At 47.6% G+C, this 17660-nt stretch overlaps 1 protein-coding gene across 1 annotated transcript; it reads left to right on the top strand.

Annotated features, from left to right (window-relative positions):
- Positions 1–16071: 16071 nt before the first annotated feature.
- On the top strand, positions 16072–17441 carry MYMX (myomixer, myoblast fusion factor). The gene is made up of 2 exons (XM_060111054.1): positions 16072–16113; positions 16556–17441. Exon 2 carries the CDS (start codon positions 16615–16617, stop codon positions 16873–16875), a length of 261 nt encoding a protein of 86 aa, XP_059967037.1. The 5' UTR covers positions 16072–16113; positions 16556–16614; the 3' UTR covers positions 16876–17441.
- The last annotated feature ends 219 nt before the right edge of the window (positions 17442–17660 follow it).

Genomic DNA, 17660 nt, shown 5'->3' with positions numbered 1-17660 from the left:
ACTGGAGTCTCCAAAGGTGACACTCCTGGTCTAGCAAAAGTCAAAAATCCTGCAGCGGCAGGAGTCAGCCAGTCATAGAAAGGAACTGACCCTCTTAGATGTGTGGCTGGGAGGGGTGGGGGACAGTGGCCGGGGTGGATTCATGCCTGCCTTAAAGGTGTTCAGATTCAAATCATTCTTACTGTTAAAAAACTGCTGACTGCCAGGCTATGGTCCTCACCGGAAGGGTGGAGGGATCCTTGGTTCACCAGTCCTTGACCTTGGAGTCTCTGCCTCAGACGCCCCCTGCTTCCAGCCCCCCAGCCTCCTGCTGCAGTGGGAAGACTGAGACCACCAGCAGTGTCCCCCAACTGCACTTCTCCTGTCCTTCCAGATGGCTCCGTGGCTTCCTCCTCTGGGGAACTGTGCCTGCGAGCTTTTCAGCCTCTTGCATACAGACCGCCTCCAAATTCCCTTAGGTTAGGGTCGAATAAATCTAAACCCCAAAAGAATTGGAATCCGTCCTGGGTCTGTGTACTTTCAGCTTCCCAGGGTAGCTAGCTTCGTTTCCTCCTGCAGTAAGGACTCAAAGACTTCCTTCTATTTGCACTAAACACGCCCATTCCTCTTATGCTTGGGGGCGGGGTGGGGGGGCTTCCAGCCTTCCTGGGTCTGGTGACTGATTCCCTGCACCAGCCCTGCCCCCTGCCTGCTCTGTGACAACTGCCCATCCCTGCCACTCCATTGCCTCCCCCCACCACCTCCCGAGGAATCATTTCCAGCCCTGCCACTCTCTTCTCCCATCCTCTCCCCTCTGCAGTCTTGTCTGAGAGAGAAGGTCACACTCTGTTAATGAGGGTCTTAAGACTGATTCCTCCACCCTAATTTTCTACCACCACCTTTTCTCCTCAGAGCAGCGAAGGAGCAAAGGTCCCTGGGTGGGTCAGGGATCCTTTGGGAGAGGCTGGAAAACTAGCAGGTCCTTTGAGTTTTGAGAGAACCCAGCAGTGCCCAGCTGGTTCTGGGGAGCCCAGCAAGATGCTGACCCCACCCCATCCTTGTCCCTTGCCCTAGCGGAAGATGCTGCCAACTTCTGGCTGGATGGCCTTGGGCAAATTATTTTATTTCTCTAACAGAGTTTCCTTTTTCTCATCTGTCAGTTGGGGGTGACTAGGAGTTCCCTGGTGGCCTAGAGGTTAGGATTCTGGGCTTTCACTACCATGGCCCAGGTCCAAGCCCTGGTCGGGGAACTGAGATATCCCACAAGCCATGTGGCTCGGCCAAAAAAAAAATGGGGGTGACAGTGCCTGTCTCAGAGGGCTGCTGTATGGACGACTGAGGTTATGAGGGTGAAGTATTGTGCTTCCCACAGATGGTAAACTCATTACTGTTACCTAAAAATTGGGTTCCCCTCTTGTTGGGTGTCGAGCCAAAAGACACAACCAAGCCAAAGAGCAGGAGAAGGAAGGATTTATTACTTGCAGCAAGTAAGGAGAACACTGGAGATCTTTCCCAAAGCAGTGTCTCCCTAACAGCCAAATTGGGGATGTTCTAAACTAAGGGTACATGCATATTCATGACGGGGCTTGAGCAGAGGAGAATTCAGCATGGAATTGGGGCAAAGGTCAACAGAGGCCAAGCTTCAGTTGACTGAAGTCACAAGGGCCAGAGAAGGTCAACATCACCATCTCTTAGGTTCCAGTCGAGCTGGTGGTTGAGTGCTTCAGGCTAATCTTTACCACTGAACCAGAATTGGGAGTCTTTACAACTGATTTATTATCTTTGCCATTCTTACTTCTTTTGCCTAAGTCATGTCGTTCTTCTGTTCCCTTACGGTCATTATTATTGAGACCTGTTCAAGGGCAAGCATTGTGGCCAGGCTTAGATCACAAAATGGTTTAGGCTTAAATGGCTTCTCTTACATCAAAAAATTAAATCTGGGGACTTCCATGGTGGTCCGGTGGGTAAGACTCCGCGCTCCCAGTGCAGCGGGCCGGGGTTCGATCCCTGGTCGGGGAACTAGATCTTGCATGCATGCCGCAACTGGGAGTCAGCATGCCGCAACTAAGAAGTCTGCACACTGCAACTAAAAGGTCCCGCGTGCCAAAATAAGATCCTGCGCAGCCAAAATAAATAAATAAATGAATAAAAATAAAATCTTAAGGAAAAAAAAAACAACTATATCTGGATCCCCCTACCCTTTCTGCTTATACCGTCACCACACTTAGCAGAGCCCCATATATAGTTTGTGCTCTGAACAACTAAAAGGGGCATCATTCACCCAGATTATGATGTGAGGGGCATCCCCAGAATTTTAGCACATGACTGCCCTGTATTGGAAAAGTGAGATGAACTAGCATACATTTAATAAACATATCTAATTCATGCATGCATCCAACATGTATGCAAACATGCCTACATCACATTCCTCCACATCCAAACTCTAAAATAAAAGCTCCCCCCAGCTACAGCCAGGCCTGGCTGCTCTCTCCTCCTGCCTGCCAAGTCTGCTCTCTGCACACACACCCTCACCAGCCCCTTCTGACTCAATGTCGTTCAACTTCACTTGCCGCCTTCCCCAGCCTAATGCTTGGGAGACCTTTCCCATGATGTCTTTGCCATCTCCCAGTGGTGTGTGACCACATTTTCTGCTCTTCTCTTCTGGTCCTCAGCATGTGGCACTTCCTCTGTTCACAGAGGTGGGGTTTTGCTGGGGAAGGGCACTAGACCATGCTGCCTGCACCCTGCACAACACAAGCTGGGTGCCCTTGACTGAGGTCACATGGTAATCTAGAGTTCACCTCTGGATGACTCACTGCCACTCTCCACAGCGGCTGCCCCCGTTTTCCTTTAGACCCCTCTCTACACCCTCCAACTGCACTGCAAAGACGAGGCCACATCAAGAAACAGAGGTCCCTTAGAATACATAGCTCCAGAGCTTCGTCCTCTGGTCTCTGAGAAAGTGGGGTCAAAATGTGCTAGAAATCTTGCCATTTGCAACAAGATGGGTGGACCCTGAGGGCACTATGCTAAATGAAATAACTCAGATAGAGAAAGACAAACACTCTATGATCTCACAAGTGGAATCTAAAAAAAATTTTTTAATAATTTAAAAACAACTCATAGGACTTCCCTGGTGGCACAGTGGTTAAGAATCCGCCTGCCAATGCAGGGGACACGGGTTCGAGCCCTGGTCCGGGAAGCTCCCACATGCCAAGGAGCAGCTAAGCCCGTGCACCACAACTACTGAGCCTGCGCTCTAGAGCCTGCGAGCTACAACTACTGAGCCCACGTGCCAGAACTACTGAAGCCCGTGCGCCTGGAGCCCGTGCTCTGCAACAAGACGAGCCACCGCAATGAGAAGCCCTTGCACCGCAAATGAAGAGTAGCCCCCGCTCGCCACAACTAGAGAAAGCCTGCGTGCAGCAACGAAGACCCAACGCAGCCAAAAATAATAAATTAATTAATTAATTTTTAAAAAACTTCATAGATACAAAGAACAGATTGGTGGTTGCCAGAGGTGGCGGTGAGGGCTGAGTGGAATATGTGAAAGTGGTCAAAAGGAACAAACTTCCAGTGATAAGTCATGGGGGGAATTCCCTGGCAGTCCAGTGGTTAGAATTTCACGCTTCCACTGCCATGGGCCTGGGTTCAATCCCTGCTCAAGGAACTAAGATCCCACAAGCTGCGTGGTGTGGCCAAAAACAACAACAACGAAAGAAGTCATGGGGATGTAATGTATGGCACAGTGACTATAGCTAATAATAATGTGTTGCATATTTGAAAGTTGCTAAGGCTGTAGATCTTAAAAGTTCTCATCACAAGAAAAATGAGAAGGAAATGTCTGAATCTAGGACTGGGGCAAGAAATATACGGGATGAACCTGGAGCATCTTGCAGTGCCAGAAAGTATGGAAATGCTTAAAAAAAAAAAGGTAGCAAACACAAAAAGCACGATGAGAGTATGTCAAAGGTGGAGTATAATTCCTCACCCCTTAAGTGTGGGTAGCACATAGTGACTTCCTTCCAAAAAGGACAGTGTGGAAGTCGAGAGAAAAGAGTAGCTTCAAGACAGAGAAACCTGGGAATTGCCTGGTGGTCCAGTGCTTAGGACTCCACAAGCAGTGAAAGCTGAGGGCCCGAGTCCAATCCCTGGTCAGGGAACTAAGGTCCTACAAGCTGTGCGGTGTGGCCAAAAAAAGAAAAAGTAGAGAAACCTGACAAACACGACTTCAGGCAGGTGATCAAGGTTAACACAAGAGAGATAAACCATGTGGATAGAATATACCCTTGATATGATGTGATGAGAATAACATTTTACTTCTGTAGTTTCCTTCCCCAAAACCCCAAACTCCAGTCTAATCATAAGAAAAACATCAGACAAATCCCACTTGAGGGTCATTATACAAAACTCCTGACCAATACTCCTCAAAACTGTCAAGGTCATCAAAAACAAGGAAAGTCTGAGAAACTGTCACAGCCAAGAGGAGCCTAAGGAGGTAAGACAGCTAAGTGTAATGTGGTGTTCTGGATGGGATCCTGGAACAGAAAAAGGGACATTAGGTAAAAACTAAGGAAATCTGAATAAGTGTGGGTTTTAGGTAATATTATTGTATCCATATTGGTTCCTTAATTGTAACAAATATACTGTACTAAGATATGATATTAATTACAGGGGAAATTGGGTGTGGGTATACAGAAATTCTCTGGACAATCTTCACAATTTTCTGTAAACTTAAAACTATTTGAAAATAAATAGTTTATTTTAAAAAGTAATTAAAAGCAACCCAAGTGCCGATCAATAAATGAATGGATAAAGAAGATGTGATATATATATATATGTGTGTGTATATATATATGTGTGTGTGTGTATACACACACACACACAAACACACAGTGGAATATTACTCAGTCACAAAAAAAGAATGAAATCTGGCCATTTGCAACAACATGGATGAACTTAGAGGGTATTATGCTAAGTGCAACAAGTCACACAGAGAAAGACAAATACTGCATGAGTTCACTTATACGTGGAATCTAAAAAATAAAACAAATGAACAAACATAACAAAACAGAAACAGATTTATAGATACAGAGAACAAACAGGTGGTTGCTAGAGGGGAGAAAGGTGATATACATACCTTGGAGATATTTTTCTATTAGTATACAGAGAGCTTCCTTATGATTTGTTATAGCTGCAGAGTATTCCACTGCAGCGAAGTCTCGACATTTATTTATCAGCTCTTTATTGAGTTGTTTCCAATCTTTCACTACTATAAGCAATGCTACAGTGAATAACACTGCACATATGTCATCTCATATAGTGGAAATATTTCTACAGGATAAATTTCTAAAAGTGGGATATTGAGCTAAGGAGTATATACATCAGTAATTCGGATATATACTAAATTCCCCTCCATAAAGGTAATCCCAATTTACGCTCCCACTAGCAAGATAAGAGTGTCTATTTCCCCATCAAGGCAGTGTGTGGTCAAACTTTTGCATATTTATAATGTGATAGAAGAAAAATGGTTTCTGACTGTCCTTGTAATTTGCATTTCTTTTTTTGCATTTGAAGCTGAGCAAATATTCATGTTTTCCTTTCATTTCATTTTCTGTGAGCGCTTCATATTCTTTGCTCATTTTTATACTGGCCTTCTGTGTTTTTTCCTTATAAAATTCTAGGGGCTATTTATATTTTAGGAAGATTTGACCTTTCTCTGCATAGGGGCTGCAAATATTTTCCTTTGTCGTCTGTGTTTCCACTAGGTTTTTAACGCTTGCCCATAGACTCTGCCCTTCGCCCCAGCAGAACCTCCCTCTCCAGGCCACCTGCCCCCTCTCACAGCCACATCCCAAAGCCCCTTTAGTTCCTCCCTCTTCCAGGTGACATCTGACCTCTTGGTGACATCTGAGTCTATACTGAAGACTCCTCTTGTGTGTAAATAACATTTATTCTGTCCTTTATCGACTTTAGGGGTCACACATTCTCAGTAGCACGTAGAAAACCCAGAAAAGCACACAGAAGAAAAGCAAAACTCACCTTATATTCCACCTCTTAGGATAACCACTTCCTGTTTATCAATGCCTATGCATGTTTTTAATTGCGTATATGTTTATTTATTTACAAAATAAATTTCTTACATTTACCCAGTTCCTTTGGGAGTGTATAACTGCACTTGCCTCCCTCTTGGATATCTCCTTGTCCCTATTCTGTCTCCACAAGGAGGTAAGCTCGAGGAGCTGACGTGGGGGGAACTTTTCCCTCCTGCCCATCCCCACAGCAGCCTCACTCTCTCTCCTGGACCCCTGGCCACGTTTCTCCTGCCCCATCCCCACCCCCTCCAAGCTTAACCACTGCCCTCACTCCTGCCAGAGAAGTCAAATTCCTGGTCTCATCGGGTCTTCAGAACCACCTTGGTAGAAACCACGGATCATCAACCCATCACCCCAAAAGATGCTAGTTTCCCTCCTTCTGCTGGTGAAACCAGCCAAGAGGAACGTCCAAGACTCTCCCAAGCATTGTTTCCGGACACGTCTTGTCTTGCGTGCACCAAACATTTCCCGAATTCGCCCTGCTCTGTTTGGTCTCCTGTCTTTACTCATGCTCTTCCTCGCTGTCCCCTTCCTGCAGCAGGTCTCCCCACGACCTGTTCGTCACATTCTGCCCATCCCCTGCCCCAGCGCAGCCCCGCCTTCCCTTCCCTCCTGAGTATCCCCCTGCAGTCCTCCCCCTTCCCTGGCTCTGTGTTCCAGGAGGCCTCCTCTGAGAAGCTGCACACACACACCCAGGCCCCTTGCTGGCCGGGTGCCCCGGACTCCCAAGGTGCCAGTCACTTCCCCTGGCAAACTATTTATCTCTCTGTATTGTCATTTCCTGTTTATTCCTCTGTCACCCTACTGACCATACAATGGGGGCAGGACTGTCATTTTCATTGACGCATTTCGAATGCCTGCACGTACAAACATTAAATACGTTTGTTGACCAAGGAAAGGAATGGCTCTCCCAGCTAATGTGACCGCTCCCACATTGAACCTTCAAAGCTCTCCATCCAGGATGCCTCCTGGAGGGCCAACGTGGCCCAGCTGGAATTGGCATCCTCTTAGGTCTGATGTGCAAACTCCTCCATCTCGACTGACAGTCTTCCTATCCCCCTTTTCTGATTGTCACCGAGGCCATCTCTGAACCTCAGTTTATTCATCTGTCTAGAGAAGAGAACACCCGGGAAAACTGTGAGGACCAAGTGAATGACATACTTTGTAAATGGCAATGTGATGAATGAATACAAGGTGTGGGTACATCATAAAAAAGAGTGCTACCATTCATTCAGCATGTTTTCTATACCAGGCACTGTTCTAACATCTAACTATTAATGCCTTTCATCCAAACAAATCAGCTCCCCTTTCATAGAAAAGTATACTGAGGCACAGAGCAGTTAATGACTTATTTGCCTAGGATTCCACACTGGCAGCAGAGGAGCTGGGATTTGAATCCAGACCACATAGCTCCACTTGCTTAACCACCATCCTATATTGTCTGTCTATTAAATAATAGTATCATTTGGTCTGACAGCTGCCCTATTCAATTAATTAATTAATTGGGTTTTGTGACCCAATCATACAACCACATTCTCCCAGCATGATTCTAACTCCAACGGTAAATCCGTAGGTAGATTTTTGTGTAGATAACCACTTATCTCCCAAGGATGGAGACATGTTCAAAATGTAGCTCTTTAAAAAGCACCATGCCTAGGGGCTTCCCTGGCAGTCCAGTGGTTAAGACTCCGTACTTCCACTGCAAGAGGCGTGGGTTAGATCCCTGGTCGGGGAACTCCCACGTGTTCCACGGTGCGGCCAAAAAAAAAGGAATCATGCCCATATTTTTTGTTCTTTGACATTTGTATTATCAGATTCAAATAGAATAAATACTCATCAGCTGAATTAAACACAGAGAAGTTTAAAGGCATCTGTTTTGTCATTCTTGACATGGACTTACCTTCAGTGGTACTGACAGATACATATCCTCAATCCCACCATTCCAGGCCCTCCAAGCATTCTGAGGATGAGGTTTCCATTCCCTTCCCTTGTTTTCAGAATCTCCTCACCAAGAGAGAGATGGGGATGAAGAAGGGGAGGGAAGAGGCCACCCTGGGTACAGGAGAAGAGAGAGTTTTGGTGGATCCTTCTGTGTCTGTGGCTCAGGGGACAGGCTCTGCTCTCCTGGATTGCCTTGGGGGGGGGTGCATAGCAAGGTCACGTCCATGTACGTAGTTTCCCTGGCCCTCCTCCTTTGCCTGTCCTGTTCCCCCTCCCCTGATGCCAGCCTCATCCTTGACACAAAGCACTATGGGGGCCAGAGAAAGGAGAGGGGGCAGAAAGAGCCCAGCGCTGGATATCCAAGGAGAGACTGAGGACAGAAAAGAGGATGCCCGCCCCCAGGGGACAGCTAGAAGCAAGAGGCCTGCCTCCTGGCACCATGCCCCCTAATTGCCAGGACGCACAGCCTTTACTTCTGGGGGGCCAGAAACGTGTGGGAGGTTGGGAGGGAAAGAGAGGGCAAAAGATGGAAGAGACTTAGAGAGGTCCAGAGAAAAAAGGTAGAGGTGAAGGGGACCAATGTATGTTCCATTATTAAATGATAGATATGGAGAATAAAAAAAGATGCAGAGGACAGCAATTCTGTAGTGTAACAGAATACATCCATGTATTCACCACCAAGATTAGACAGTGTTAATAGTTTGCCATATTTCCTTTAGTTTTCTTCATTTTTAAATTTTTGTTTGTTTATTTAGTTATTGGCCGCACTGTGCAGCATGTAGGATCTTAGTTTCCTGACCTGGGATCGAACCCATGCCCCCTGCAGTGGAAGCGAAGAGTCTCAACCACTGGACCACCACGGAAGTCCCTAGTTTTCTTCAATTTTTTTTAAAAGGGATAATACATTAGAGACACTGTTATAATCCCCTCCCCACACCTATGAACCATCATTTCCTGTCCCTTCTCCCTTAGAGGGAGCTATTCCTCTGGAGTCCTGTCTCTCCCATCTATGTTTTTACTTTTACTACATGGGCATATGTAGGTATGTACCCACAAGAATATATCCTATTGCTCATGTGTCCTGCATTTTTACATACCTGGTATGATTTGACCTATATTCTTTTGCCACTGCGTTTTACCTTAACATCACATTTTTGAAACTTATCCCTGTTGATACATGAGTTAGTGCATTCATTTTATCTGCTGTATAGTATTCCACTTTGATTACATTTGCATTTCTGTTCTCCTGTAGGTAGACATTGAAGTTTCCAGTTTTTGTTGTTGTTATTACAAAAACCATGAAAGGACATCCTCATACATGTCTCCCTGTGCACATCTGTGAGAATTCCACTAGAGTCACACCTAGAAGTAGAATTGCCGAGTTCCAAAGGAAATATGTGTTTCCAGCTTTACCAGATATTGCCAAATTGCCCTCTAAAACAATTGTGTCCAATACTCCATGAATTCCTGCTTCTGAGGGGTGTGAAATGGGAGCTCTTTCTGGATATAATTTGCACTTCCCCATGAGCTAATGTGGATAAGTAGCTTTTCACATTTATGGACCACTCATGTTTCCTCTTCAGGAAATGACCGGCCCATATCTTCTGTTCACTTTTCTGTGTGTGTGTGTGTGTGTGTGTGTGTGTGTGTCCTTTCCTTACTGATTATAAAAGTACTTTATTTATGATTGATACTAAATCTTTTTCAGTTATGTGGATTGCAAATCTCTTCTCCCAGTCTGTGGGGGAGTGTCTTTCACTCTGTGGTGTCTTTTGTTATTTAAAAGTTTTTAATTATTACTGAAGCTGGGTGATTGATACATGGGGGTTCATTATACTGTTATCTCTATTTTTGTGTAATTTTGAAAATTACTCTAACAAAAAGATTTGTAAAAATCTATAGAACAAATAATTCTCTATCATCCCAAATTCCTAAAGATCATGTCCTATATTTCATAGTTTTACTTTCCACATTCAGGTCTCTAATGCCACTGGCATTTATTTTTGTAGTTGGTGTGCCAGAGGATCAAATATTATCTTTCCCTCATAGATGGCCAACTGTCCCAGTTCTATTTCTGATCCTCTATGTCCCTTCCCCTCTGACCAGAAATTTCCTGAGCAGAAATTTCTCCTCTGCACCATATATCCTTAGGTCTGTTTCTATGCTCTCTATTCTGTTCCTTAGTCACTGTGTCTATTCTTACATTTTGCCACAGTTTTAATTCCCATATTACCAGATTGGCCACAGTAGTACCTCTCAGGCCAAATTGGTATCCCTTCTTCTTTTTCTTCTTCAGATCACGTGGCTCTTCTTGGCCCTTTTTCTTCCCATATAAATTTTATGATCAGCTTACCCAATTCCAGAAAGGAAAAACCCAACACTGTTGGGTTAGTTGGAATCGTGTTGAATTTCCAGATTCATCTGGGGGAGAACCAACATCTTTTTAACCCAATACCGTCCCAACCATTACCTTGGCACGTCCATGTACGAGGTCTTCTTTTTTGGTCCCTATGTAAGAATTTGTATCTGTTTTCTCCATGAGGGTCTTGCTCAGTCTTTGTTAGATTTGTTCCTGGGGCCTGGGGGGTTTACTGCTCTCCCCCTACACCGTGCCCACATCAACTATGCCAGGCACGTCTGTCCTTACCCCCTACCCCTGCCCCTTGGTCCACGCCCTCCCCTCCCACTATCCAGGGGACAGCTGTCCTGCTCCAACAGCTGACTAGTCCTGTGAGGGCTTGCAGAGTGGACACGGCTCCCACCTCCCACCTCAGGGCCTGTCAGCTGAGTCTGGGGCAAGGCACAGTTGTTTCCGTGGGGACAATGAGCTGCATTCTGTACGGGCCCCTCTCTGGGCTTCCCTCTCCCCGGCCAGAGCAACTGTTCTTGTGGGTAAGGAAGGGCACCACCTGTCAGCTCTAGTTACTCTTTCAGGCAACATCCAACTCCCTGACCCCTTTTCTTCGTGTCTTATGAGCCTGTCTAGTGTGTGTCTTATGGCCCAATTGCCTGTTCATGGGTCTGTCGTTGCCTGGAACTGGTGGGCAGAGGAATGGTGGTCATGGGAAGGGACCGACCCTCTCTAACCTCAGAGGACCTGCCGTTCCCACAGTTTTCTCTTAGTTGTCACCACGTCCAGGCCTTAAATCCTAAAATTGCCCCACTCAGGTAGATTAATGACTACAGTCCCAGGCAGAGAGGTGTTGTGATAGGGGACAGGGCTGGAACTCTGCCTTTCCGCACTGACACGTTCTATACCTGGCTGGCCTCCACACCTGCTCCTCGGCACCCGCTCCCCTCAGCACTGCCTGCCCTGGATGAGGCCTCCCTGGCCTCTTCTCAGAATCTTTGTTTGGGGGTCAGCACTGCCCTCAACCTCCCACAACAGGGAAGGGCTGCAGGCCAGTGCTGATCCCCCAGGGGTGATGACAGGGCACTGGAACATGGCAGAGCCAGAACACAGACCTCCATTGCTTCTTCAGGCGTTAACTGAGCCCCAGCACCTGCTCTCAGTAGCTGTTCATGTCAGGCTGCCTCGTAGCAGGTCTTCAAGGAGCAGCCAGTAGGGCTGGCCTCAGACATAGGATGTGCTGGGAGGGACAACCCAAAAATATGGAAGGAAGGAAACTTGTTTTTTGTAAATTAAAAAAAAAGATTTGGGATTTCCCTGGCAGTCCAGTAGTTAATACCCCACACTTCCAATGCAGGGGACGTGAGTTCAATCCCTGGTTGGGGAACTAAGATCCCACATCTTAGTGTGGCCAAAAAAAAAATTTATGGAAATATAGTTGATTTACATTGTGTTAATTTTCTGCTGTACAGCAAAGCGATTCAGTTATACAGTACGTATAGATATATTCTTTTTCATATTCTTTTCCATTATGGTTTATCACAGGATATTGAATATAGTTCCCTGTGCTCTACAGTAGGACCTTGTTGTTTATCCATCCTATATATAATCGTTTGCATCTGCTAATCCCAAACTCCCAATCAGGAAGGAAACTGTTGTTTATTGAACACCTTCTAGAAGCCAAGCTCTGGCCTTGGTAATCTCCCATCTCTAGATCCTGTCAGAGGCAGCTTCTATGATGACTCACATTTTAGGGAGGAGGCCCGCTGCACAGCACAACTCCAGGGGTGTTACTCCTGCCCCCAGGTGCACAGCGTGCAGTCTGCTCTGGCATCCAGAGTGGCCCGGAGAGGGTCCCAGAGCTGGCATGTGAATCCAGATTGGAGTTACCATCAGAAGTACTCTTCACCTCCCTGTTTGGGTCCAAGCAGAGTGAGTGGCTGTGCGGTACAATGGTTTGAACCCCTGGATGGAGACAGGAGAAAGGGGTGGGAGGAGTGGAAGGCCCAGTGCTCTCAGGTCTCACGAGAACCCATCAGCTCTATTAACAGCTCTCACCACCGCCTCCTCAGTTTTCCCATCTGTTTGTCTGTCACGCTGCTGACTGCTAGTGTGTGAGTCCTGTGTCCTCGTCACCAGGTACACACTTGTTGTTGACATGAATGGCCCAATTAAATGATGTCTATGTATGGAGGGGGGGCGGTCCCCAGGACACCTCTGTGTGGCCCTGAGGATCTGGGGAGAGGACCACGAAGGAGGACCTCAGGGGTCACTTACTGCTCAGCCCACAGGCCTCAACTTCACAAGTTGGCACCCAAACACATTTTTTTTTTTAAATTGCCTTTGAGGAACAGGAGTTTTGACCAGTTTCCTCCCTGGTCAGCAGAGTGTTGGAGGCAGGGGTCAGAACCATGCGTGAAAGATCCACTACACAAGGCTAAATCAGGAACTAGAAGGAACTGCTCTTTGGTCGCTTTGTTGCCGGAAGGGATGGTTATCTTTCCAGGAAAGGCTTGAGGAAATCCTTTTCTGCCTTGGGGCAGGCCGGGGGATGGGATTAATCCCAGGTGAAGGTGGGAAGAAGATGAAGTGAGTTAATCCCAGGGTGGGACGAGGGGTAGAGAATAAACTAAAACCAGATCCAGGCCCTGGACACAGCCGCTGCCCCTCCCCCACCTCCCTTCCCAACTCCCTCTGGGGTTTCCTATTGTTACCAGAGACGACATCCTGTTTCCTTTGCCTGCCTTACTGTCCCAGGCCCCTGGAGCCCCCTACTGTCTCAGGGAGCAGGGATGGGACAGAAGTCTGGCCCCAGACCCAGGGTCCAAGGATCTCACAGCTGGAAGATCTCACAGCAATGGAAACTGACCTGGGAGGTATGGGGTGCAACTGACCCAAGGTCACAGCATTGCAGATCTGGGTCAGCACTTGGGCGGGCCTCCACGGTTCTCTCAGTTCTCTTAGTTCTCTCGAGATTACATACTTCGAAGGTTCCCAGAGGGAACCTGACTTGCCCTCCCTTAGGCTCAGCGTGGTCAGTTCCTCCTCTCCAAATGCCTCTCTCCAGCTGACTGTGGCCCGCAGGACTCACACACATCCTAGGAACGTGTGTGGATCCACGGAGTTCTGGGGCTCAGTAGCACAGGCTCTAGGACAAGCAGGCCTGGGTTTGGATCCCATCACAGAACCTTTATTTATTTATTTATTCTGACAAGAAACGTTTATTGCCGAGCACTAGGGACACAGCAGCAGACGAAATAGACATAAGTCCCTACTCTCATGGAGTTTACATTCTAGTGAGGGAGGCAGATAATCAGCAAGATAAGGAAGGAAGATACATAGCCTGTCAGGATTTGCTGAGGAGATAAATAAAGCAGAGGAGGGGATGGAGAGAAGGCAGCAGGAGATGGGGTGGAGGGAATGTACTGTTAAATAGGATGGATGGGTAACATCTGGGCAAAGACTTAAAGGAGGTGAGAGGTGGAGCCATGTGGATACCTGGAGAAAGAGCTTTGTAGGCAGGAGCAATAGTACGTGCAAAGGCCCTGAGGTGGAAACATGTCTGGCACAGTTAAGAGCAGCAGGAGGCCAGTGGGGCAGGCAGAGTGAGAGAGGAAAGGACTAGAAGTTGAATCAGGAAGCCAGGGGGAGGTCAGACACCGAGGGCCTTACAGGTCACAATTAAAGCCTTTGGCGTTAACTCTGAATGAAAAGGGAGCCAAAAGGACAGGATCTGACTCATGTTTTAGAAAGATCATTCTGGTCACTGTGTGGAAAAGAGAAACAGGAACACCAGTTAGGAGGCTACTACAATAATTCAGATGAAAGATGACAAATGCTCAGACAAGGGTAGTCAGGGCAGCACTGGTGAGAAGTGGGGAGATCCTGAATACTTTGAAAGCAGAGCCACCAGGATTTATGAATGTGGGTAGTGAACTGTGATAAAAAGAGAGAGGTCAAGGATAAATTCTAGGATTTGGGCCAGAAGTAACTAGAAAGAGGCAGTTGCCACTTCCAGATAAGGGGAAAGCCTGAGGGAGGGGCAGGTCTGAGGGGGAGACTCGGCCATTTATCTGCTGTAATTCTGGGTAAGTTGCTTAACCCCTCTAAACCTCAGTTTCCTTATCTGTAGAAAGGTCATAATAATCATTCCCCTGCAGAGCGATGGTGAGAATTGAGTGAGATCATGAACTTGCAGGCGTGACGCACATAGTACTTAATACACATTCCACCCACAGCCCAGGGATGACACTGACCATCACAGCTCCTCAGGAAGGGACAGGAGGGAAAGGAAGACCATACCTACACACCTGTACTTTGGCTCCTCTCCCGGCCCAGCTTCCTCCAGGAAGAAGGGGGACAGACCTTTTCGACAAAATTGGAAGTTTTCTTTCTTCAAGGTCTTTGATGGTTTTGGAGATGGTCATGATGCTAATGGGGGATGGTGGTGGGATGATGATAAACGATCATATTCCCAGGTCCTTATTCTTACAAAACCCTTTCATGGCCATTATCTCATGTGAGTCCATCAAGGCAGAAATTGTAACCATTTTATGAAGTAGAAGAATGAGGGGTGGTTAAGACTCTGTGCTTCCAATGCAGGGGGTGCGGGTTTGATCCCTGGTTAGGGAACTTGGATCCCACATGCTGGGCGGCCAAAAAAAAAAAAAAAAAAAAGAGGTATTTTAAAAAATTTATTTATTTTTAAAATTTTTATATTATATTGGAGTATAGTTGATAAACAATATTGTGTTAGTTTCAGGTGTACAGCAAAGTGATTCGGTTATACATATACATGTATCCACTCTTTCAAATTCTTTTCCCATTTAGGTTATTACAGAATATTGAGCAGAGTTCCCTGTGCTATACATTAGGTCCTTGCTGGTTATCTATTTTACTTTGTTTTATTTTAAAATATTGATTGATTGATTGATTGATGTACTGTGTGGCATGTGGGATCTTTGTTCCCTGACCAGGGATCGAACCTGTGCCCCCTGTATTGGAAATGCAGGGTCTTAACCACTGGACCGCCAGGGAAGTCCCTGGGTTATCTATTTTAAATATAGCAGTGTGTACATGTCAGAATGAGGTATTTAAAAACAAAATAAAACAAACCTGGACCATCTCTACCTCACTATCTCATGGAACTCCATTTAACCTTTGGGGGAAAACGTGGGTGAAGAGGGTCCTGACGTGGCTATCTCTCTTCCCGTCCCTGAGTGGGAGTGCTGCCCAGCTGTGTCCAGCTATGATATGGACTGTGACCTCACGCCTCTATCCCAGGAGAGGACCCACAATGCCTGCCCTGGTCCATTCTCCATCTCGGCCACTCTGAGCATGCCCGGTGTGTGGGTTGCAACCTTACTGCTTCTGAGGTTTGGGTCAGTGGGTCTCATACATTGTCCCATTCCAGTTACTCCTCCCAATTACTGAGGTAACAGACGAGGGGACTGGAACCCAGAAGAATCAACGTGCCTCAGATCACACCATTAGAAAGTTGCAGTGCAGACTCTGAGGTCTGCACCCAGCAGGAGGAATTCCTGCATCACTTCTTCCAGCCCAGCTGCCCCCTCCCCTCCACATACCAGGTGCCAGAACACAGCTGCCTCCTCCTTGCTCTCCCAACCCAGGCAAGCTGTCCTGGGTGGGGCTGAGCTGGGTGGGGCCGCCCTGGGTAGTGTCCAGTGAGGCTGTAGCCCCTGCAGGCAAATTCAGCTGGACACTGATGCTAAGCGGCAGTCCCTACTGGTGAGAGCTGGGCTGCTGCCCATTGGTGGGCGGTGGGGGACTGGGAGGGTAGGAAGTGTCAGGTTTGGGTGGATCAAGGTCCCTGAAAAGAAAACTTAGAATTGCCCAGGGAAGAACTCCTGTTGGATTGAGGGAGAGGGGTTAGGGAATACCAGGTGACTGAGAGTGCACAGGAGGGGGTGACTAGAGGAGGGGAGGGTTTAGGGGACAGTAAGAGCCCCTGGAGGCTGCTAATGGCGAGCTGTAGGTCCCAGCCCCGAACTTACTCTTGCCTTGGCTGTTTGTCTCCATCTGTGCTATGGTGAGTGTCCTCCTGCCCCGGCCACCCTTCCCAAAGAAAGGGCATCTGGAAAGCAAAAATGACCCGTGAATTGAGATCTGGGGGCGGGAGGGTATAAACTGAAGCGGGGGTTAAATCCTGCCCACCTCATGTCTTTGCCAGGTGAGGAGGGAGCAGGAAAGGCAAGCCTAGAGTCTAGATCGCCTTGGAAGTCACTGGCCATGCCCACTCTGCTGCTCCCGCTGCTGCTGCGGACGCTGCTGGCCCGCCTGCTGCTGCCTGCTGCCCGCTTGGCCCGCCGGCACTTCCTGCCCCTGCTGCGCCGGCTGGCCCACCGCCTGGGCTCTCAGGATATGCGAGAGGCTTTGCTGGGCTGTCTGTTGTTTGTCCTCAGCCAGAGACACCCGCCGGATGCTGGGGAGGCCTCCAGAGTGGCCCGCCTGGAGAGGAGGGACAGGCTAGCCTCCCAAATGAGGCCATGAATCCTGGTAGCAGCTGTATCCACTGAAACGCTTTCTTTTGGAGTAAGACAGTCCTGGCCGCATCACTGACTGGAGCCTGCCCAGTGGGCAGAAGACATGGTGGAGGACTGAGCATGAGAGGGGTCCGGCCAGGACATGCCTCCCCACTCCCCCCACTCCCAGCAGAGATGATTGGAAGGATGCTCTGCATTTAGCAGAAAACCCATCATTATCCCTCCCTCCCTGCCCCTGCATTCTTCCCAAGAACTTTTCTTTTCTTTTTCTTTTTTTTTTTGGCCGCACAGCATGTGGGATCTTAGTTTCCGACCAGGGATCGAATCTGCACCCCCTGCATTGGAAGTGCAGAGTCTTAAACCACTGGACCACCAGGGAAGTCCCATCTTTTAAATTTTTTTCCCAAGAACGTTTCTAATTACCTCTGGCCTGTGAGGGGAGAGGAACTGACTCTCCTCCTTCCGCCGCCCCCACCCGCAGGCAAATGGGGACATGAGGTCCAATGAGGGACAATGCTTAACCCTGGGACAATGGACAATTTAGCTAATCCAGACTGTCTTTGACTCGTGATTTACCAAGTAGTAAGACCTTGGTTCCCTAGGGAGTCAGTCCTGCCTCCAAAGCCCAGCATGCAGCACGTGCTCAATAAATATTTGTTGATTTGAATGCCTGGGATGCCTTTGACAGTCTTTGTCACTCTCCTGCACTGCATGGTGGGGTGGGGTAACAATTCCAGGCTTCCTTCTGCTACCTATTCCATTGTCCCTCTCGGTTTGTACGTTCTCTTGCCT

This window comes from Mesoplodon densirostris, chromosome 10 (genome assembly GCF_025265405.1).
Source record: "Mesoplodon densirostris isolate mMesDen1 chromosome 10, mMesDen1 primary haplotype, whole genome shotgun sequence".
In the NCBI taxonomy this organism is placed as follows: Eukaryota; Metazoa; Chordata; class Mammalia; order Artiodactyla; family Ziphiidae; genus Mesoplodon; species Mesoplodon densirostris.
Note: the sequence above shows the minus strand (reverse complement) of the source record. Positions and strands in the feature narration are given on the sequence as shown.